Source organism: Oryctolagus cuniculus, chromosome Y (genome assembly GCF_051225735.1).
Source record: "Oryctolagus cuniculus isolate XC-2025 breed Fujian yellow rabbit chromosome Y, ASM5122573v1, whole genome shotgun sequence".
In the NCBI taxonomy this organism is placed as follows: Eukaryota; Metazoa; Chordata; class Mammalia; order Lagomorpha; family Leporidae; genus Oryctolagus; species Oryctolagus cuniculus.
Window position 1 is genome coordinate 3469990 of NC_142889.1, and position 24246 is coordinate 3494235.

General features: G+C 47.8%; 1 protein-coding gene across 1 annotated transcript; it reads right to left on the bottom strand.

Moving 5' to 3' along the window:
• Window positions 1–1107: 1107 nt before the first annotated feature.
• Window positions 1108–14431, bottom strand: LOC149119120 (heat shock transcription factor, Y-linked-like). The gene is made up of 3 exons (XM_089325276.1): window positions 13919–14431; window positions 13344–13489; window positions 1108–1111 (listed from the first exon to the last, which is right to left on the bottom strand). Exons 1-3 carry the CDS (start codon window positions 14429–14431, stop codon window positions 1108–1110), a joined length of 663 nt encoding a protein of 220 aa, XP_089181402.1.
• Window positions 14432–24246: the final 9815 nt, after the last annotated feature.

The following is a 24246-nucleotide window of genomic DNA, read 5'->3' on the forward strand; positions in this document are numbered from 1 at the left end:
CATGTAATAGGAAAATACTAATTTCTTTGTGAGGCATTGTTATTGCCCAGATCCTTGGTTTGGTCTTGTTGCATGCTTATTTTGTGCAAACCTAAAAAAGTGATGAGGACACAGAACTGAATGCCTTGCTACTGTTCTGTTGTTAACTCAATTTAAATGAAACATCCTGATTTTCTGTTTATCTATTAAAATAACTATATAGCTTACATTTCAATCTAGATTTTTTCTTACCACAGTGCAACAAAAATAGTTCAGAAAAAAAATCTGCATAGTTGCACACACAAACAATGCACACATAGAAAAACACAAAATGGTTTTTTGCAGTTGTTTTTGACCAAGTTCATGCAATATAATAACCAGAGTTTCCAAAAATTATGAAGGCTAGTATCTTTGTGTATGTGCATTAAAAAATTTTAAACACAAAGTAATCTGCTGGTTTTATATAAGTTTAATATATAGTTTATACTATATATCTTAATCTATCTTAAAACATACAGAACTTCCGGCCGGCGCCGTGGCTCAATAGGCTAATCCTCCACCTTGCGGCGCCGGCACACCGGGTTCTAGTCCCGGTTGGGGCGCCGGATTCTGTCCCGGTTGCCCCTCTTCCAGGCCAGCTCTCTGCTATGGCCAGGGAGTGCAGTGGAGGATGGCCCAGGTGCTTGGGCCCTGCACCCCATGGGAGACCAGGAAAAGCACCTGGCTCCTGGCTCCTGCCATCGGATCAGCGTGGTGCGCCGGCTGCAGCGGCGGCCATTGGAGGGTGATCCAACGGCAAAGGAAGACCTTTCTCTCTGTCTCTCTCTCTCACTGTCCACTCTGCCTGTCAAAAAAAAAAAAAAAAACATACAGAACTTCCTTTGCAGATCCTAGATACGATGGATTCCCAAGGGTAGAAAGTATTAACAGTTAATTTCTTTGTCAAGCATCAAAAGTGTAACTATCATGGATTCAGGGTAGATTTGTGCATTTTTATAAGATTTTACTTTTCCTTCATTACCTAAAATCCTAACAACTTCTGGATCATTTTTCTGGGAGGTTTATAGGTTATATAATTTTGCTCCTGTGACTAATCACTCAGAGAACAGATTTGGGTAGGACTGTGCCTCATCTAATTGTTAAAGGACAGAAGGGTATACTGAACTTTTAAGGATATTTCCCATAGTAGAACATCTGAAACAGAAAGATTTTACTAATAGTAGATAGGAATTGAGAAAATCTAATGTATAATCTATTTCATTTAAAAGGAATTTGACATGTAATCCTGAAGAGATTCCTATGTTACAATAATTATTTCTTCATGGGTCTCTTTCTTTTCACTTACAGATCTAAATTGAATTCAGTTTTCATTTTCTGAAGACATTAACTGGGAATTTTGACCATCAACTTAAGAAGAATAGAACTTTATTTACCATGAGTATTGTTTATTAAAACAAATTGTCTTAATTCCGTTTTTTTTTTAATGTATTTACTATACTATATTTCTTTAAAAATTGATGTTGAACCATCTTAGGTGACATATTAATTCTTTATTTTTTATATAATGAGACTTAGAAATAAAACATTTTTAAAAAAGAGAAAGAAATGCCTTTTCAACCATTGACAGTCACAGTTGCAAGAAATTGATGTTTAATCAGAATTGAAAATCAAAATTGAAAGTCATAGATTTGTCTGGAATAGTATTTAACTAATTTCTATAGTCTATGGACTTGTTCTGTATCTTTCAGAAATATATTTATGGTCTCTATAACATTTAAGAATGATCAAAATATACTTTGGAATGGTGTCAGCTTAAGTATTTTTATACTGAGTTTGTTACCTTTTATATTTTTGTAACTATTTGTTTTCATCCTTGTAAGTCCATTTGTAAAATGCAGTTTTCAAAATAAGGATGTATGTTACAGTTTTGAATTTATAAGACTTGTGGCTCCAGAAATAGTATATTGAAACTGGAAGAAGTAGCATAGTAATTGATGCCATTTTCTTTAGCATGCATGGAAAAATTGTCAAGATGGTAAGGTACATCGAGTATTTTTTACTCTATGAAAAGTATGTTAAAAGGTGAAATTTTATTTATAACAGTCATCCATTGTAATCCAGTTTTAAGCTTCATAAACAGATGAATTCAGTATTTAAGTGGAAAACTAACTTCTTAGTAAATTTTTTAAACCAAAAAATTGTAAATCTTTTCCTGAACTTGGAGTATGGTATTCTTCCTGTGTACACAAAACTTCCTGTCATTTTCAATGTAATGGGACATCTGTCTTCACAAGAAGACTGGAACCTCATTTTCCAAGAACACAATGGAGCTTTATTATCTCAGAATGCAGTAAGGCATCACTTTTCCCAGAGGGCAAGGGAACTGCCCAACCCCAGAAGGCAGGGTGTGATGACAGAATTGTTAATAAGGTGAGGGACTCCATGGTTGGAAACATGCAGAAGTAAAGGAGACAAGGAGAGAGGAGAAAATAGTTGAGGATTGCAGGTGCTGAGAAGAAAGGATTTGAAATGATAATATACTGCTATAGAATTCACCTGTATTCCATTCCCAAACCACCCAAAGCTAAAAGGTGAGCTTGAGATGGACATTTCCTTATTGCTTCAAAAAGCAATGAAAAACATGTAAGTTTCATTTTTATGCATTGTTTTTGCACTGAGTACTGTATATCAGAGAAAACATATTTGTCTTTTAGGAACTGCCTTATTTCATTACGCAACATGATCTCAAGTCACATCCATTTTGTTAAAAAGACAGGCTTTCATTCCTTTTTATGCATGAGTAGTATTCCATAGTGTATATTTAACAGAATTTTAAAATTCAGCATGAGTTGATGGATAAGTTGATTGATTCTATATGTGAGGTATCATAAATTGAGCTGTCATACTCATAGTAGTGCAAATATCTTTCATTCATGGATATTTTTCTATCATCTGTGTACCATTTATCCGTTTGCTGCAGGAAGTTTTCTCCCATGATATACAAAAAAGATCACGTGTTCACAGTTCAAACAGTCTTCAGAACATACCGGTTCTCATTTGGAATATTTGGAAGATGCATGGTTACAAGTTGTCATAGGCATTTTCTCTGAGAAAAACTTTATAAACAGTTTTCTCTCATGTTATTTTACTGTTTAAAGTTTTCTGCCATTGATTGGCAAACAAATATGATTCAGCCATGTGGTTTGTGTGTCTCCCAGGTGGTTGCAGCAAGTGCACAAGGTCCTGTAGTGTCCCCAGGAACTTGCTATGGTTGCAGCTTGAGCAGCTTAATGAATGGATGGGTGAGCAGGAAACTTCCCTGAGAGCCTCTCTTGGGATTGTAACACTATTCTGAATTGAAATACCCAGCAGAATGGCAGTGTACTTCACAACATTAATAAGAAATGAAATGAAAAATATAAATTTATGGTGCCAGTGCTATGGCATAGTGGGTAAAGCCGCCGCTGCAGTGCCGGCATCCCATATGGGTGCTGGTTCTAGTCCCAGCTGCTCTTCTTCTGATCCAGCTCTCTGCTGTGGCCTGGGAAAGCAGTAGAAGATGGCCCAAGTCCTTGGGCCCCTGCACCCGCATGGGAGACCCGGAGGAATCTCCTGGCTCGTGGCTCAGCTGTGGCTGTTGTGGCCATCTAGGGAGTGAACCAGCGGATGGAAGACCTCTCTCTCTGTCTCTACCTCTCTCTGTAACTGTCTCAAGTTTGATTGCTCATGGCTGCCTCTGTGCCACTTTCTGACTTCTGTATGTCTGTCTGAGGTTTCATTGGCCTTACCCCCGTCTGTTAGTCTGTGGGTTCAACTGATTCTACCTTCTCTCTGTTTCAGGTTTTATTGCCCATGGCTGCATCTGTGTTACTGCCTCTCAGAGCTGTTTTCTCTCCTTTAGATTTGTTCTGACTTGTCTGTCTCAGGTTCGAGTGGCTATGTGTGTATGGGTTTGATTAATTCTAGCTTTCTGTGTCTAAGTTTTGATTGACCATGCCTGCCTGTGACTGACTGTGGGTTTGGTTGTAGTACTCTGTCAGGTTTCTTTCTTTTTTTTTTTTTAATTTATAGATTTTATTTATTTGAGAAGCAGAGTTAGAGAGAGAGACAGAGAACCATTTGTTCACTCCCCAGATGGTCACAACAGCCGGTGCTGTGCTGCTCTGAAGTCAGGAGCCAGCAGCAGCATAGGCAAGGGCCAGGGTACATTCCACTCTGGTATTTTGCAAGCCTGGACACTCAGTATGTCAGAACAGTAAAGAAAGAATTTCTTTAGGAACTGGTGCATTCATCTGTGTGCCTGTCAGATTCTGTAGGAGGAGAGAATTTTATTGGGTTTGCCAAAAGAATAATGAGGTTGGGATGGAACACTTTGTTCTCCATTCCTGTGTGTTCTCTGGAAAAAAATAGGGATGTGTTGTACATGAGACAATGTATGACAAAAAACTTAAGTTCCCAGTGTTGCCCATTGACTTATCAGTCCTGCATGGATTGATTTTGCAGTGTGCACTTTGTACTATACATTTCCTCTACCCACAGGTATCAGGAAAGAGAAAAGGCACTCAATGTAGGATGAAAAGACACAAATGGCCCTTGACTTCATTCATGTAAACAGTTTTATCCATTATTAAAGCATATCTCTCAACCTATCTGATGCTCGATTTTCATTGTAAAATGAGATTAGTGCATGCCTCACAAAAAGGTGGGAAAATTAAATGAGTAAATACATATAGAAAGACATTTCCAACTCTTTAAGTACTATGTTAATGTGAGATTATTCAGCTTGATAATTGTTGGGGTCTCTAGGGTATTTCAATATAATTCCATGGTATGACTTTTGTATATGACTGACAATTGGAGAGTGCCTCTACAACAAGCCACTTTAAAGATCCAGAAGCCATCTGATGTGCCTATTTTATGACAGGTTGTTCCAGGGCCCTCTGATCATCATTTGAAGTTACAATACAGTCATATTATGACATGTACTAGAAGCTTCCATTTCTACTCTAGTCCTTTTAGATCATGATAATACCCTCTATACATATGCTCTGCATATATTAAGTGATGATTAGAAAATCTGCATTTAGCCACTTGAGGAAAAATTCTCACAGAATCCTGTCAAGCATCTCCATGAAATCCTAAGCCTCCTAGACTTCTTGGCTTCTTCTCAGTCCATCTGATCAAGTCATCCAAGAATCCAGTCACCTACCTATCCACCCATTCATACACTCATGAACATACCAACTCATCCAAACATAACAACTACCCATCCATCCACAACCAGTCACCTACCTATCCACCCATTCATCCACTCACATACAACCACCCATTCATCCACACAACTATCCTTCCATCCACCCACTAGTCCAGCTATCCATCAGTCCTACTATCCCATGAGTTCATTGACCCTTGTGTATTTTTGAACATTAATTAATGATCTATCTTTCTAATGTCATACACTGTCTTTTGGTGTAGAAGCAGACCCAGTGCCTGCTCTCCAGGCACATAAAATTTGGCAGTAGAAAATTAGTTGACGAGTTAAAATAAACCTGGAGAAATTGACATAGAACCTGAGTAACACTTTATAAGTTATTTTTTTTATTTATTTAATTTTTGGACAGGCAGAGTGGACAGTGAGAGAGACAGAGAGAAAGGTTTTCCTTTTGCCTCCAATGGCCGCCACGGTTGGCGCGCTGCGGCCAGCGCACCACGCTGATCCGATGGCAGGAGCCAGGTGCTTAACCTGGTCTCCCATGGGGTGCAGGGCCCAGGCACTTGGGCCATCCTCCACTGCACTCCCTGGCCACAGCAGAGAGCTGGCCTGGAAGAGGGGCAACCGGGACAGAATCCGGCGCCCCCACCGGGACTAGAACCCGGTGTGCCGGCGCCGCTAGGCGGAGGATTAGCCTAGTGAGCCGCGGTGCCAGCCAGGATATGATTCTTAAAGCAGTGAGTTAAAGCTATCTATTATGTTCCCTTGATGTCTCTGTTAAATCCTAATTATTTAAAAATAGCTGAGTTTTTATTTAGAGCTGTGGGTTATTTAAATATGTGCTTTTTTTTTTTTTCCAAGCATTTGAATAGTCACCTTGTAACAAGGATCAGATTTGGTCTATATAATGTCATGATGTTAAAGAATTTTATTTCAACCAGATATTTTAGATTTTGAGCTTTCTTGACATCCTTGACAGTCATTCAAAAAATCAAAATTCCAAAAATTTACACTTTGACAATTCCAGATGTGCTCCTGGAAATTTCAAAGACATATGTCTCATCATAGAGAGACACAACTAATCAGGCTATTTGGATTATATTAGAAGTACTGTCAAGATGTGAAGTGGTGCTAAATTTTAAGTTTTATAATATAAAATGCTACTGATATAAATGTCTGAATGTTAAAAAGTTTAATGATCTTGTGTTACTAAATTAATGGTCATCTTAATGAGAAAGGCCCTGAGGTCTAAAAGGATTAGATGCTTTCTAAAATCCTACAGGTGCTTTTGAAAATACTGTGTGGAGTTAGCAAGTGCCTCTTGTTGGTTGATGTGTTTATAATTTTAAACATGGCTATTTGAAGTCTTGTCATCCACAGTTTTATATATCAGATTTTCTGCTCATGAAACTAAAACATTGTTGATTCTGTGTTTAGCTGCCCTCCCATAGCTTCTGATGGACTTTTTCCAGTTACTTCTATTGTATTCAGTACTATGGGATGGTTCTGTAAACAGATGAAGCCAATAATGCACTACAGGTTCCAATTCAGAGAAAGCATGGTTAATACAGGCTACTTAGAGCAGAAAGTAATTTGAATCAATTAGTAATTTAAAAAACAAAGAGTTTAAGAAGCTATTACTGAAGCTGCTTTATTGTCCTATCTTGTATGTTATGTTACATGTGTGTACATATTGTTTGTCTACATGGGATAATTGATTAAGAACTCTGTTTTAATTGGCTTATAGATAAAAGATTGCTCATAAGTTTAAACTGCTAAATTAATCAGATACATTTTGATTCATGTGACCTGAGTCTGGATCAGATGTTTTAAACTTGGTGGTAGAAAGAAACTAACACAGTTTTTTTTTTTTTAAGATTTATTTTATTTATTTGAAAGAGTTACAGAGAGAGGTAGTGACAGAGAGAGGGTCTTCTACCCACTGCATCACTCCCCAGATGGCTGCAACAGCCAGAGCTGCGCCCATCCAAAGCCAGGAGCCAGGAGCCTCTTCCAGGTCTCCCACGTGGGTGCAGGGGCCCAAGGACTTGGGCCAACTTCTACTGCTTTCCCAGGCCACAGCAGAGAGCTGGATCAGAAGAGGAGCAGCCAGGACATGAACTGGTGGGATACCAGCACTGCAGGCCAAGGCTTTAACTCACTGTGCCACAGTGCCAGCCCCCACCATTTTTATATGTTTGTGCTTGAATTTACTGGCTAAAAAAGCTATACCATGTTAGATATTTAAGAGATGTTTCCAAATACAAGTATCATTAAAATGTATAGAAGTTTTCATTTGATATTGTTACCATCAGCAAGTGATCTGGGACTTGCTCCCTTATTTCTCTATTCTCTTCAAGGTAGGAAACTGACTATACTGAAGGACTCTCTAGGATGCACGATTTGATCTTTACATATAATAAAAGGGATGGCAAATATATTCTGTAACAGCATACCCAAAATTAAAGCTTAAATTATAATTTTATTGCTTGGATTACTTTGCCATCAGCACAGTAAACAGTCAAAATCTCCCTTTCAGACCAGAAAGGTTTTAAAGTAAGGACATAGCTTTCCTCATGGGCATGAAATAAACCTTTATCAGAACATGTCTGTAATTACAGACTGTAAATTACAGATTTGAGATGGGACTTGAGCACCCCCTTTGACTTGCATCCTCTGGCCTGGTTTAACAAAAACTGGAAGGAAGAGAGCTAGGCTTCAGAAGCAATGTAAAGATGGGTGGAAGGCCTATTAAATGTAGCTCTGTACAGTGATCTGCCATTAGAGACCCAACAGGCCAGTCCACTGCAGTGGCTTTCTTTCTTTCTTCTTCTTCTTCTTCTTCTTCTTCTTCTTCTTCTTCTTCTTCTTCTTCTTCTTCTTCTTCTTCTTTTGACAGGCAGCGTGGGCAGTGAGAGAGAGAGACAGAGAGAAAGGTCTTCCTTTTGCCGTTGGTTCACCCTCCAAGATGGCCGCCGTGGCTGGTGCACCGCGCTGATCCAATGGCAGGAGCCAGGTACTTCTCCTGGTCTCCCATGGGGTGCAGGGCCCAGGCACTTCGGCCATCCTCCACTGCACTCCCTGGCCACAGCAGAGAGCTGGCCTGGAAGAGGGGCAACTGGGACAGAATCCGGCGCCCCGACCAGGACTAGAACCCGGTGTTCCAGTGCTGCAAGGCGAAGGATTAGCCTAGTGAGCCGCGGCGCCGGCCCACCACAGTGGCTTTCAATGAGGTAAGCCTGGACTTTAATAGAAATCAGCTCATTAAGAGCCCTGGCAGCTCTGCCAGCCAAGAGTTGGATCACTGGAAATGGACCTGCCCTGGAGTTGAAGGATACCCAGGTGAGAGTCATGGATCTTATTGGCTCTAAGCTGAAAAGTCTTTCACTCAGCCCAGCTTCCAAGGTGACCACTGCTGCTGAAGGGGTGGCCAAGCAGGGTCTGCAACATTACAGGCAGAACTGTAAATTTCCTGTTGGAGATGCCATCTGCCTTTACCTGGCCAACTCTCCTCCCAGGCCAGCTGGTAATGGAAGTCAACAGGGTGCCTTCCCCAAGGAGGTTCACACCTCTCTTAAAATGTACCCCATGTAAAGAGATAGATGAGTCTGGGCCTCATAACTGACAGGACCATAAAGCCCAGCAGATTATCAAGCCCCTTCTGTCAGGTTCTATTTGCCTCTCAATCAGAGAACTTATTTGTGGCTTAGACAGCAGCTTCCTTAGGTCCTCCACTAGTAACTCTTCTAGACCCTGTCTAGCCCACTTGGGGCCTCATTCCTTTGTAATCACAGCCTCTACTCTAACATCAGTGGCTCTACTCCCAACCCGTGTGTACTGATGGTCCTCTCTCCCACTCAATGTTGTATGATTGTTCAGGATTTTCTCCACAGACAAATCCCTCTACTGATTACCTGTGTGGTCCTTGGGAAAGAGCAGATGAATGTTATACCCACAGGAGCCAGAGATTGGACGCTGACTACCTTCAATTCTGCTTAGCTGTGCAGCATTACTTCCCTTCTGAATAAAAAAATAATAAATAAAAAAAGAGAGAGATTTACCATGCCTAACCTGGGAGTGTCACCTTTGGCATACCCTTAACCCTGAGGAACCAAACAGGCTCTCAGGCCACACCTATCTCAAGCCTCTAAGGCTCCATCAAAAGCAGACAGTCCACTTAATACAGTCATAGTATAACAAGAAAAAAACACCACAGCAAGGGAAGAAGCATCCAAAGAGTATCCACAATGCCAAGCAACAAATGCAGAAACCGAGGAAACAAGATCAAGGAAGACATTATGGCACCCCCAAAATGAACAAGACACCCCAATTCAAGATTATGAAGATGATGAGATAGAAGAAATGAAAGATAGAGATTTCAAAAAATTTATGATAAGAACATTTAGAAGTTTTCAAAAGCAAATCCTTGAACTACAGAAATCCTTACTGGACAGGATTGAAAATCTCTCTCATGAAAATGAAATTTTAAGGAAGAATCAAAATGAAACACAGAAACTAGTAGAACAGGAAAGTGTGATAGTGAGGCGAAACCAAAATGAAATGAAGAGCTCAATAGATCAAATGACAAACACATTAGAAAGCCTTAAAAACAGAGTCAGTGAAACAGAAGAGAGAATATTGGGCTTAGAAGACAGAGCACAGGAAAACATACAGTCAAACCAAAGAAAAGAAGAGGAAATTAGAAATCTAAAAAATATTGTTGGGAATCTACAGGATACTATTGAAAAAACCAACATTCGAGTTCTAGGAGTTCCTGAAGGCATGGAGAGAGAGAAAGGATTAGAAGGCCTTTTTAGTGAGATACTAGCAGAGAACTTTATGGGTGTGGAGAAGGACAGAGACATCCTAGTACAGGAAGCTCATAGAACCCCCAATAAACATGACCAAAAGAGATCCTCACCACGACACGTGGTAATTAAACTCACCACAGTGAAACATAAAGAAAAGATCCTAAAATGTGCAAGAGAGAAACGTCAGATTACTCTCAGAGGATCTCCAATTAGACTCACAGACTTGTATGCCAGCAAACAGGGAAATCTATCAGAAATGGAGAGATTCCTGGACACATACAATCTACCTAAATTGAACCAGGAAGACAGAAAACCTAAATGTTCAGGATCACTAGCACTCAGGGAAATGCAAATCAAAACCACAATGAGGTTTCACCTCACCCCAGTTAGAATGGCTCACATTCAGAAATCTACCAACAACAGATGCTGGCGAGGATGTGGGGAAAAAGGGACACTAACCCCCTGTTGGTGGGAATGCAAACTGGTCAAGCCACTATGGAAGTCAGTCTGGAGATTCCTCAGAAACCTGAATATAACCTTACCATACAACCCAGCCATCCCACTCCTTGGAATTTACCCAAAGGAAATTAAATTGGCAAACAAACAAGCTGTCTGCACATTAATGTTTAGTGCAGCTCAATTCACAATAGCTAAGACCTGGAACCAACCCAAATGCCCATCAACAGTAGACTGGATAAAGAAATTATGGGACATGTACTCTATAGAATACTATACAGCAGTCAAAAACAATGAAACCCAGTCATTTGCAACAAGATGGAGAAACCTTGAAAACATCATGCTGAGTGAAATAGGCCAGTCCCAAAGGGACAAATATCATATGTTCTCCCTGATCGGTGACAACTGACTGAGCACCAAAGAGGAAACCTGTTGAAGTGAAATGGACACTGTGAGAAACGGTGACTTGATCAGCTCTTGTCCTGACTGTTGATGTACAATGTAATACTTTATCCATTTCAGTATTTTTTCTTTTTTTGTTCTATTACTATTGGTTGAATTCTGTAATTAACACACAATTCTTCTTAAGTGCTGAAACTTAACTGAAAAGTGATCCCTGTTAAACATAAGAGTGGGAATAAGAGAGGGAAGAGATGTGCAATTCGGGACATGCTCAAGCTGACTTACCTCAAACGGTAGAGTTAGAAACATACCAGGGGATTCCAATTCAATCCCATCAAGGTGGCATGTACCAATGCCATCTCACTACTCCCGGTGATTTATTTCAGTTCACAATTGATCACACTGATAGGTCTAAGAGTCAAAGGGATCACACAAACAAGACTAGTGTCTGCTAATACTAACTGATATAATCAAAAAGGGAGAGAACCATCCAATGTGGGAAGCGGGATACACAGCAGACTCATAGAATGGCAGATGTCCTAACAGCACTCTGGCCTCAGAATCAGCCCTTAAGGCATTCAGATCTGGCTGAAGAGCCCATGAGAGTATTTCAGGCATGGAAAGCCAAGACACGGTGGCAAAAAAAAAATGACCTCCATGAAGGATCTCTGTGAGTGAGATCCCAGTGGAAAGAATGGGCCATCAAAGAAGGAGGTACCTTTCTCTGAAGGGAGGAGAGAACTTCCACTTTGACTATGACCCTGTCCGAACAAGATCGAAGTCGGCAAACTCAAAAGGCTTCCATAGCCTTGGCGACTCATGACTAGAGCCTAGGGTGATTACTGATGCCATAAACAGGAGTGTCAATTTGTTAAGTCAACAACAGGAGTCACTGTGCACTTATTCCTCATGTAGGATCTCTGTCCTTGGTGTGCTGTACATTGAGATTTAATGCTATAACTAATACTCAAACAGTATTTTTCACTTTATGTTTCTGTGTGGGAGCAAACTGTTGAAATCTTTTTTTTTTTTAATTTTTTTTTTTTTGACAGGCAGAGTGGACAGTGAGAGAGAGAGATAGAAAGAAAGGTCTTCCTTTGCCGTTGGTTCACCCTCCAATGGCCGCCGCGGCCGGCGCGCTGCGGCCGGCGCACCGCACTGATCCGATGGCAGGAGCCAGGAGCCAGGTGCTTTTCCTGGTCTCCCATGGGGTGCAGGGCCCAAGCACCTGGGCCATCCTCCACTGCACTCCCTGGCCACAGCAGAGAGCTGGCCTGGAAGAGGGGCAACCGGGACAGAATCCGGCGCCCCGACCGGGACTAGAACCCGGTGTGCCGGCGCCGCTAGGCGGAGGATTAGCCTAGTGAGCCGCGGCGCTGGCCTGAAATCTTTACTTAATGTATGCTAAACTGATCTTCTGTATATAAAGAGAATCGAAAATGAATCTTGATGTGAATGGAAGGGAAGAGGGAGTGGGAAAGGGGAGGGTTGCGGGTGGGAGGGATGTTATGGGGGGGAAGCCATTGTAATCCATACGCTGTACTTTGGAAATTTATATTGATTAAATAAAAGCTACAAAAAAAAAAAACAGACTAACTTAAAAAAATTGAATAGAATTATGTTCTAGCAATTATTAATGCATTTGCTTTGACCCTGAGAATGCAATGTATTAATACATTTCTTTATAAAATATAAAATGAAATAAAGTTAACTTTCAAATATTCAATGTGAAGTTTCATATCAAATGACTGGAACTTCATAAACTATACAACTAATAGTAGACTAGCCTCCTGTCAATATAAAATATTTACTATAAAACTATATTTTGAAAAGAAAAAAAATCATAAAGTTGAACATGTCATTTTATTGTTCAAGTAATAGAATTTCAGTTATTTTTTCAGAACTGATGAACATAACACCTTTCCGTGTCTAATTTTCATTTAGTCGAAGGTCAGTTAAAATTAGGATATTGGTATATTGAGGATGGTTGATTAGTTGACATTGGCGGGGAGGCAGCAGTTCTACTAGCTATCATTGGCATAGTGAACCATGGATTGCTTGCTGTTAACGTGCTAGAAAAAGGACCCACAATTGTTGCTAAAGAAGGATGTCTAGGTGCAAAAACAGGACGGTTTGCCATCAGTCCAAAATAATTATTCTGTACTGGAGACAATATTTGAAATTGGGAAATAGAAGTTGTAGTTGTCACAACATTCAGGATATGGCCATGTGCTTGAGAGTAGGTGCTATATGAATGCCTATGAGAAGTGGTCATTTGATTTAAAAGAGCATGTTGATTTGTTACAAATTGTACTGATGGTGCAATTAAAGTTGATGATGGAGTCAAAATATTACTTGTCACTGGATCATTTGAATTAGCAATTCTGTGGCTAGTAGGAGGCACATTTAAATTTGTAGAAGTTGAAAGTAACCTTTCTTCATTAGTTTCTGTAGATGAGCTAGGATTTTGAGTATGCACATACTCGCCTGCACTGTGGTATGTCTTGTCAAGATTGTGAACTAAAGAAGCAGATGGTGGAGATGTGTGTTTAATCCCAACTCTGCGCTTCATTCTTACTAGAAGTTGGGGACATCCTCGCTTAAAATTTGGATTCTGATAGAACTGTAACTGAAACCAAAGGAGAAAGCATTTAGTGATACTTCAAACCAAGAGTCACAAATTAATATATATGAATATATGCAATCTATGAATAAATGAATAGATAAAATTATTAAATCTAAAATATCAGGTTCAACATAATTACAACAAATAAAACTTGATTATTCCTAAATGTAAAAGTTAGCAAACATTTAAATATGATAACCGTTCCACTAAACTGACCTTAACTTCTTTGTGTGGAGCTCATTGATAAGATTCAAAATAACTAGTAACATTGCTTATATTTTTGAATTTCAAACTTTCTTCTCATAAAAATTTAATGTTGATCCAGCTAATTTTAAACTTTGTGTCTTACTCCATAAATAAATATATTAAGTGAGGTACAAACTAAACTTAGTTGTGATGCCTACATTAGTTGTAAGTGAATATGTTGAATACCTTGCTAAAAATAGGTATGTTGTTTTCTTCTTCCAGAAAGTCAGTCAGGGATGCAGAGCTTTGGAAATCTTGTCGTATTTTTCTAAATCCATAAAGGTTAAGCTGTCGAACTAAACTTTTCATGCTGTCTGCTTCAAATATCTTAAAAGGGGTCTTTCTTTCCAACACTTCTTTCTTAAAGTATTCTTCATTTATCACAATAGAAGTCCCATTTTCGTCCCACCAAATTGACTTAAATTGATCACTTTCAACTATCTTCCAAAGTTTTACAGGAAAGGTCAGAGAAACAAAATCATTCCCTTCTGGGGTGTCAGACATACAAAGTGTATAGCGTGGTCTTTTTATCAAGGGTCCTTCAGATAAAGCTTGAAAGGCATTTTCTTCAACTACAGACCTTAAATCCAAGTCATTATCAATTGTGGGATACCAGCCTGGAGCTTCAGTGGTGTTTTCTGAATCAGTTGTTCCACTCTGAGGAGAGACACCTTGAACTTCTGAGGGAACCTGGGCCATCTCAAATAAATTTTTCTTTGGCTTCTGCCTGGTTTTGAGAACTGAGGCCTCAAATGTTGCTTTAGTAGACTTACACAAGACTAGCTGATGTCAGCCATCACCATGGTCCTGAGTTACTGTGACATCATAAGAGGACTTGTCTCTTAGCAATGCAAATATGACTTTCTGCCTAATGTTGGTTTTCCTCCCTGCAAAACAAGTTAAAATAAAACATTCACAGATAATTTACACAATACACATGTTGCAAAGTCTTGTCGCAGCAAATATTTTGGTTAAATAAAATGGATAAAATGCCTAAATTAGAAGTTTTCCCTTCTTTCTAGCTACATTCTTTACTAAACTTTCATAAGTTGAATGATTCCTGCATGCCAGGAATAAATTTGACTTGGTCCTGATGCACATTCTTGCTGATACATTGTTGGATTTAATTATATCGTACTTTGTTGAGGACTTTTGCATCTATATTCATCAGACATTGCTCTATAATTATCTTTCCTTATTGTATCTTTTTCTGGTTTTAGAATTAGGTGATGCTGGCCTCATAAAAGGAGTCTGGGATAATATCCATGTTTTCAAAAGCTTGAGAACAATTGGAATCAATTTTTCTTTGGATCATGTTCAGCATTGAAGTCATCCAGTCCTCAGTTTCTCAATGTCGTGGAGGGTCTTTATTAATAATTCAACTGCTGGGTACCAAAAAGTATGCTGTGCCCAGATCATTAGATCCCTGCAGAGACCCCCAGAGTGTCGATCACACCGAACTGCAAAAGCAAGGTTTATTCAGGAGTACAAGCCGCGACAGGGACCCCATCCAACCAACCAGCACAGCAGAGGAAGGAGTGAGGCCCCGATCTTTCTTAGGGAGAGTTTTTAAAGGGAAAAAGGGCTACATCAGCAGGAAAACGGAGTTACATACAACATGGAAGCTTTGGATACAGGGAGTCACAGGGGGGCTTACAGCACAGAAGCTTTGGATGCAGGGAGTTACTTTGTTCAGCAATCTCTACTGTACTGAAGCCAGAATCCACTTCCTTGACTTCACCGGGAACCTGTCAGTCTGCTGCCAGGACCTCACTCCCTGAGGCTGCCCTGTGTGGCCCTGATGGTACCTAGACCTGACAGCCTGTGCCCAGAACCCAACTTCCTGTGGCTGTGCTGAGTAGCATTGACTGTACATGTCAATCTGTAACAGGAACCCCACATCCTTAGGTCTGCAGACTGCTCCTGATGGGACTGGAAACCTGTCTGTCTGTGGCCATCACACCAACTTTTTGCTCCCCTGCCTGCCCATGAGTGGATCAGGAACCTGTGAGTCTGAGGGCAGAACCCCACACTCTTAGCCTCCCTGCCAGGCCATAAGGAGCAGGAATATGTAAGTCTGCAGTCAGAACCATATCTCCTTTGTTCCCCTGCCTGGCCTTACTAGACCGGACCCTGTCAATCTTCAGTCATAACCCCATGTTCTTAGCTCCCTTGCCTGCCCCTGATGGACCCGCAACCTGTCAGTCTCCCGCCAGAACCCCACCTCCTTGGTTCCCCTTCCTGCCCCTGACTGGACTAGGAACCTGTCAGTCTGCGCCCAAACCCCAAGGCCTTAGCTCCCCTGCCGGCCCACAACTGGACCGGGAAACTGTCACTCTGCCGCCAGAACCCCACCCCCTGGGCGGTCCTGCCTGCCCCAGACTGGACGGGACCCTGTCAGTCTCCCGCCAGAACCCCACCTCCTTGGCTCCCCTGCCAGCTCCTGACTCGGACCAAAAGCTGCCCGTCGTCAACCAGAACCCCGCATCCCTAGCTCCCCTGCCTGCCCCTGCCTGGACCGGGAACCTGTCAGTCTCCCGCCAGAAACCCACCCCCTTAGCTCCCCTGCCTGCCCCTGATTGGACCGGGATCATGTCAGTCACCCGCCTAAACCCCAGCCCCTCGGCGCTCCTTCTGCCCCTGAGTGGACGGGGAACCTGTGAGTCTCCCGCCAGAAACCGCACCCTCTTGGGGCTATTTCTGCCCCTGACCGGACGGGAAACCTGTCAGTCTCCCGCCTAAACCCCACCCCCTTGGCGCTCCTTCTGCCCCTGACTGGACGGGGAACCTGTCAGTCTCCCGCCAGAAACCCACCCCTTTAGCGTTCCCCTGCCTGCTCCTGAATGGATGGGGAACCTGTCAGTCTCCCGCCTAAACCCCACCCTCTTGGCGCTATTTCTGCCCCTGACTGGACGGGGAACCTGTCAGTCTTCCGCCTAAACCCCACCCCCTTGGCGGTGCTGCCTGCCCCTGACTGGACCGGGATCCTGTCAGTCTGCCGCTCAAACCACACCCCCTTGGCGCTCCTTCTGCCCCTGACTGGACGGGGAACCTGTCAGTCTCCTGCCTAAAGCCCACCCCCTCGGCGTTCCTTCTGCCCCTGACTGGACGGGGATCCTGTCAGTCTCCCACCAGAACCCCACCTCCTTGGGTCCCCTTCCTGCCCCTGACTGGACCAGGAACCTGTCAGTCTGCGCCCAAACCCCAAGCCTTAGCTCCCCTGCCGGCCCACAACTGGACCGGGAAACTGTCACTCTGCTGCCAGAACCCCACCCCCTTGGCGGTCCTGCCTGCCCCAGACTGGACGGGACCCTGTCAGTCTCCCGCCAGAACCCCACCTCCTTGGCTCCCCTGCCAGCTCCTGACTCGGACCAAAAGCTGCCCGTCGTCAACCAGAACCCCGCATCCCTAGCTCCCCTGCCTGCCCCTGCCTGGACCGGGAACCTGTCAGTCTCTCGCCAGAACCCCACCCCCTTAGCTCCCCTGCCTGACCCTGCCTGGACCGGGAACCTGTCAGTCTCCCGCCAGAAACCCACCCCCTTAGCTCCCCTGCCTGGCCCTGATTGGACCGGGATCCTGTCAGTCTCCCGCCTAAACCCCAGCCCCTCGGCGCTCCTTCTGCCCCTGACTGGACGGGGAACCTGTCAGTCTCCCGCCAGAAGCCCACACCCTTAGCTCCCCTGCCTGCCCCTGCCTGGACCGGGAACCTGTCAGTCTCCCGCCAGAAACCCACCCCTTTAGGCTCAATGCCTGCCCCTGATTGGACGGGGTTCCTGTCAGTATCCCGCGTAAGCCCCACCCCCTCGGTGCTCCTTCTGCCCCTGACTGGACGGGGAACCTGTCAGTCTCCCGCCTAAACCTCACCCCTTTAGCGTTCGCATGCCTGCCCCTGACTGGACGGGGAACCTGTCAGTCTCCCGCCTAAACCACACCCTCTTGGTGCTATTTCTACCGCTGAATGGATGGGGAACCTGTCAGTCTCCCGCCTACACTCCACCCCCTTGGCGGTGCTGCCTGCCCCTGACTGGACCGTGATCCTGTCAGTCTCCCGACAGCACCCCACCCCCTTGGCGCTCCTTCTGCCCCTGACTGGACGGGGAACCTGTCAGTCTCCCGCCTAAACCCCACCCCCTAGGCGGTGCTGCCTGCCACTGACTGGACCGTGATCCTGTCAGTCTCACGCCAGCACCCCACCCCCTTGGGGCTCCTGCTGCCCCTGACTGGACGGGGAAACTGTCAGTCTCCCTCCTAAACCCCACCCCCTTGGCGCTCCTGCTGCACCTGAGTGGACCGGAATCCTGTAGTCTCCCGCCAGCACCCCACCCCCTTGGCGCTCCTTCTGTCCCTGATTGGACGGGGAACCTGTCAGTCTCCCGCCAAACCCCACCCCCTCGACGCTCCTTCTGCCCCTGAATGGACGGGGATCCTGTGTGTCTCCCTCCTAAACCCCACCCCCTTGGCGGTGCTGCCTGCCCCTGACTGGACGGGGATCCTGTCAGTCTCCCGCCTAAACCCCACCCCCTTGGCTCTCCTTCTGCCCCTGACTGGACGGGGATCCTGTAACTCTCCCGCCTAAACCCCACCCCCTTGGCGCTCCTTCTGCCCCTGACTGGACCGGGAACCTGTCAGTCTCCCGCCAGCACCCCACCCCCTTAGCACTCCTGCTGCCCCTAACGCGACCCGGAAGCTGCCGGAGGGCGCCTCCTCCCGCCCTCTGCACTGCCGCTAATGACTTTTTCCAGTGTGCGCTCAGAACGCCACCTCCTTCCTCGCCGGTGGCTGCCTGGCCTCCCTGGACGAGTGAGGCGCAGGTCTAGGTTCAGAACCTCGCCCTCTGCCCGGCCCTGACTGGCTCTGCTGGATGAGGAGGAACAGTCCGGCCTGTCCCGCCCGTGCTGGGCGCGGGCAGGCAGCGTCGCAGAAGACAGGTTCTGGGCTCCTACTGCGCGTTCCTCCTCCCAGACAAGGGCAGGCAGGGCCAAGCTACAGGGCGAGGTTCTGGCGGACGGACAGGCGGGTACGCGCCCGCTCAGGGGCTGCCAGGGACGTGCGCGGGACACAGACCCGAAGCTGCCCCGTCCGGTCCGAGCTGGACATGGGCGGGACGACTGCCGCGTGGTGCGCGCAGACGTCACTTCCCGCGTCCAGTCAGGAGCCGCGAAGGGCGTGGCTCGAGGCGGTTCCTTTCCACACCATTTCCGCCCCGAGCCGCAGAAACAGGGCGACACAACCACTCAGCATCTGATTGGCAACGGAGTCTGAGACCGCGTGAAGCCAATGGCTGCCCGACCTGTCACTCAGACGAGCCCAGCCGCAGAGCGCCCTGCCGCTGAGGCTTTGGGGAGTTGTAGTCTGCCCGGTCCACCCTGTCCAAGCAGAGGGTGGCTGGACAATGTGAAATCAGGAAATATGGCCCACAGGTGATAGACGAAAAATGATCATTTAGGTCAGGAAAATTAGGCCTCAGAGCTTTCTTTAAAAGAACCTGTCAGTCTGTGGCCAGAACCAACCTCCTTGGCTCCCCTGACTGCCCGCGATGGGACCAGGAACCTGTCATGCTGCTGCCAGAACCTTAGCCAGAACGCCTTAGCTTCCCTGCCTGGCCATATGGACCGGGAACCTGTCCATGTGCGGCCAGAACCCCACATGCTTAGCTCCCCGGCTTGTCCCTGACTAGACAGGGAACTGGTATGTCTGTGGCAGGAACACCATCCTCATACACTACCCTGCCCGCCCCTGACTGGCACAGGAACCTGTCAGTCTGCCGCCAGAACTGCACCTGCTTAGCTCCCCTGCCTGCCCCCGATGAGAATGGGAACCTGTTGGTCTGCGGCCAGAAACCCACCTCTTGGTTCCCTGCCTGCCCCTGACTGGACAGGGAAACTGTCGGTCTGCGGCCCAAACCCCACACCATTAGCTCCCTCGCCTGCCCATGACAGGACCAGGAACCTGTCAGACTGTGACCAGAACCACACCTCCTTAGACCCCTGCCTGTCCCTGATGGGAAGGGAACCTCTCAGTCTGCAGCAGCCAGAAACCACTCCCTTAGGATCCACTGAGTGCCCCTGACTGGATCAGGAACTGTCGCAGAGTGACAGGTTCTGGGTCAGTCAGGGGCAGGCAGGAGAGCTAAGGACTTGGGGTTCCTGCCGCAGACTGACAGGTTCCCGGTCCTGTCAGGGGCAGGCAGGGGAGCCAAAGACGGCGTTTCTGGCCCTAGACTGGCAAGCTACCAGTCCCATCAGCGGCAGGCAGGGGAGACAAGGAGGTGGGGTTCTGGCCCCAGGCTGACAGGTTCCCAGTTCCATCAAGGGCCGGCAGGGGATCCAAGAGGTGGGGTTGTAGTCCTAGACTGTCAGGTTCTCAGGCCAGAAAGAGGCAGTCAGGGGAGCCAAGGAGATGGGGTTCTGGCCGCAGAATGACAGGCTCTGGTTCCAGTCAGGGGCAGGCAGGGTAGTGTATGAGGATGGTGTTCCTGCCACAGACATACCAGTTCCCTGTCTAGTCAGGGACAAGCCGGGGAGCTAAGCATGTGGGGTTCTGGCCGCACATGGACAGGTTCCCGGTCCATATGGCCAGGCAGGGAAGCTAAGGCGTTCTGGCTAAGGTTCTGGCAGCAGCATGACAGGTTCCTGGTCCCATCGCGGGCAGTCAGGGGAGCCAAGGAGGTTGGTTCTGGCCACAGACTGACAGGTTCAGGTCTATCGGGCAGGCAGGGGAGCTGAGGACATGGGGATCTGGCCACAGGCTGACAGGTTCCCGTTGCTGTCAGGGGAGCCCAATGAGGTGGGGTTCTGGCTACAGAGTGACAGGTTCCTGGCCCCCTCAGGGAAAGTCAGGGGAGCCACGCAGGTTAGGCTCTGGTCGAGACTGACAGGTTCCGAGTCCCGTCACAGGTAGGCAGGGGAGCCTAAGGAGGTGGGGTTCTGGCCACAGGTGACAGTTGCGGGTCCATCGAGGGTAGGTAGGGGTGCTGATGGGGTGGGGTTCTGGCTGCAGACTCACAAGTTCCTGGCCCAGTCAGGGGCGGGCAGCGTAGCCTACGGAGGTGGGGTTCTGGCCACAGAATGACGACAGGTCTCTGGTCCCATCAGGAGTAGGCAGGGAGCTAAGGACATGGGGTTCCTTCCGCAGACTGACTGACAGATTCCAGGTCCAGTCAGGGGCAGGCAGGGGAGCTAAGGGGTGGAGTTCTGGCCACAGACTGACAGGTTCCTGGTTCAGTCAGGGACAGTCAGAGGAGCCAAGGAGGTGGGGTTCTGGCCACAGACTGACAGGTTCCTGGTCTAGTCAGGGGCAGGCCTGGGAGCTAAGGGGTGGAGTTCTGTCCGCAGACTGAAAGGATCCCAGTCCCATCAGGGGGACTCACTGGAGCCTCAAGGGTTGGGGTTCTGGCTGCAGACTGACGGGTTCCCGGTCCCATCAGTGGCGGTCAGGGGAGCCAAGGAGGGTGGTTCTGGCCTCAGAGTGACACGTTTCGGTCCAGTGACGCCAGGAAGGGGAGTTAGCTACGTGTGGTTCTGGCCACAGACTGACAGATTCCTGGTCCAGTATGGTCAGGCAAGGGAGCTAAGGGGGTGGAGTTTTGGCCGCAGACTGACTGGTGCCCGGTCCTGTCAGGAGCACTCAGCAGAGACTAGAGGGTGGGGTTCTGGCTGCAGACTGAAAGGTTCCTGCTCTAGTTAGGGGCAAGTCAGGGGAGCAAAGAAGTTAGGGTTCTAGTGGCAGACTGACACATTCCGGGTCCATCTGGGGCGGGAAATGAGCCCAGGAGCTGGGGTTCTAGCCGCAGACTTACAGGTACTGGGTCCAACAGAGGCAGGCAGTGGAGCTAAGGATGTGGGGTTCTGGCTGCACACTGACAGGTTCCCGGTCCAGTCAGGGGCAGTAAGGGCAGCTAAGGACATGGGGTTCTGGCCGCAACTGACAGGTTCCCAGTCCCGTCAAGGGCAGGCAGGGGGGCCAAAGTGGGTGGGGTTCTGGCCACAGACTCACGGGTTCCATTTCCAACAGGGGTAGGCAGTGGAGCTAAGGATGTGGGGTTTGGCTGCACACTGACAGGTTCCTGGTCCAGTCAGGGGCATTAAGGGGAGCTAAGGACATGAAGTCTGCATGCAGACTGACAGGCTCCTGGTCCCCTCAGGGGCAGCCAAAGGAGCTGAGGATGTGGGGTTCTGGCGGCAGACTTTCAGGTTCCATGTCCGTGTGGAGTAGGACAGGGAGGCAGGGTGGTGGGGTTCTTTCTGCAGACTCCAGGTTCCAGGTCTATCAAAGGCGGGCAGGCAGCTAAGGACGTGGGGTTCTGGCCACAGACTGACAGGTTCCTGGTCCTGTCAAGAGCACTCAGTGGAGCCAAGCTGGGTGGGGCTTTGGCTGCAGACTGACAGGTTCCGGGTCCAGTCAGGGGCAGGCAGGGGAGCCTAAGGAGGTGGGGTCCTGGCCACAGACTGACAGGTTCCCAGTTCTGTTCAGGGCAGGCAGGGGAGCTAAGGACGTGGGATTCCTGCCGCAGACTGACAGGTTCCAGGTCGAGTCAGGGGCAGACAGGTGAGCCTCTGGTCGCAGACTGACATGACCCGGTGCTGTTAGGGGCAGGCAGGGGAGCCTAAGGAGTTTGGGTTCTGGAGTCAGACTGACAGGTCCCGGTGCAGGATGTCCAGGAAGGGGAGCAGATGGAGTGGGGTTCTGCTCAGAGACTGAGAGGTTCCTGGTCCCATCAGGGAAAGGCAGGGGAGCTAAGGAGGCAGGGTTCTGGACGCAGACTGACAGGGTTTCAGTTCTGTCAGTGGCAGTCAGGGAAGCCATGGAGGTGGGGTTCTGGTCGCAGACTGACAGGGTCCCAGTCCAGAACGGCCAGGCAGGGGAGCTAAGGGGTGGGGTTTTGGCGGCAGACTGACAGATTCCCGGTCCCATCAGGGGCAGGAAGGGGAGCCAAGGAGGTGGGGTCTGGCCAGAGGCTGAGAGGTTCTGGGTCCATTAGGGGAAGTCAGTGGAACCAAGGGGTTCTGGCTGCAGAGTGACGGATTCCACCTCCATCAGGGACAGGCAGAGGAGCTAAAGCGGTTGGTTTCCGGTCACTCACGGACAGGTTCCCATCCTGTCAGGGGCAGTCAGCGGAGCCAATGACGTGGGGTTCTGTCGGCAGGCCGACAGGTTCCCGGTCCCGTCAGGGCCACTCAGTGGAGACTAAGGGGGTGGGCTCTGGCTGCTGACCGACAGGTTCCTGGTCCCCTCAGGGGCAGGCAGGTGAGCCAAGGACGTGAGATTCCTGCCGCAGATGGAAAGGTTCCCAGGTTTGGCCACAGACGGAAAGGATCCTGGACCAAAACGTCCAGGCATGAGAGCTAAGGGGGAGTGTCTGGTCGCAGGCTGACAGGTTCCCTGTGCACTATGGCAAGGGGTAAGGTGAAAAGGTCGTTAAGGTGAAGAGGTCCTGTCAAGATAGCCACTGAGGGAAAAAGGTCATGCCAGGATGGCCGCCGAGGAGAAAAGGTCATGCCAAGATGGCCGCTGACCACAGAAATTGCCTGGCACCAGGCCGTGATTGGATGGCCTCTGAAACCACATGACAACAGAGGAAACCACATGACAACAGAGCCTGACTGACAGCCGGCCGTGATTGGATGCTTTCAAAAACCACATGACAACAGAGCCTGACTGATGGCGGGCCGTGACTGGATGGTTTCAGAACCTGCCTGGCACCAAGAGCCTGCCTGGCCACAGGCTGTGATTGGATGGCTTTGGAAACCGCCTGGCCACAGCCTGTGATTGGTCAGGGCCTAGACCGCCCCTTGACTGGATGGGCTGTCTTGGCCATAGAAGCAGCTGTAGCAACTGAAATAAACGAGTCAGTCTGCTGGCTGCCCGCCTCAGGACTGCTCTCACCCGCCTCCCGGCGTCCGTGCGGTGACTCCGCACCTCTTGCCCCCACCACGCTCCTCCTCTCAGAACGCATCCTCTCAGGAAGAAATAAACGTCCACAGTTTCTTGGCTCACCCGAGTGCCCCTGACTCGCCGAACGGGAACCTGTCAGTCTGTGGCCAGAACCCCACCTCCTTATCTGCTCTGCCTGCCCCTGCTGGACGAGGAATCTCTCTTTCTGCAGCCTGGACCCCACCTCGTCTCCTCTGCCTGCCCCGATGGGCCCCGGAACCTCCAAGTCTGCAGCCAGAACCCCACCTCCTCAGCTCCCCTCCCTACCCCAGTGGACCTGGAACCTGTCAGTCTGCCGCTCAAACCACAGCTCACTGGCTCCCCTGACTGCCACTGACGGGACCGGGAAGCTCTCAGTGGACGACCAGAAACCCACCACCTCAGCTACTCTGCCTGCCCCTGATGGACCCGCAACCTGTCAGTCTCCCGCCAGAACCCCACCTCCTTGGTTCCCCTTCCTGCCCCTGACTGGACCAGGAACCTGTCAGTCTGCGCCCAAACCCCAAGGCCTTAGCTCCCCTGCCGGCCCACAACTGCACCGGGAAACTGTCACTCTGCCGCCAGAACCCCACCCCCTGGGC

Excerpts from the sequence above, each read along its gene's own strand:
- LOC149119120 (XM_089325276.1), bottom strand. The coding sequence starts at position 14,431 with ATGGCCCAGGTTCCCTCAGAAGTTCAAGGTGTCTCTCCTCAGAGTGGA. Across the intron at positions 13,490-13,918 it reads ACATACCTATTTTTAGCAAG|TTACAGTTCTATCAGAATCC; the intron begins GTATTCAACATA and ends CTTTGGTTTCAG.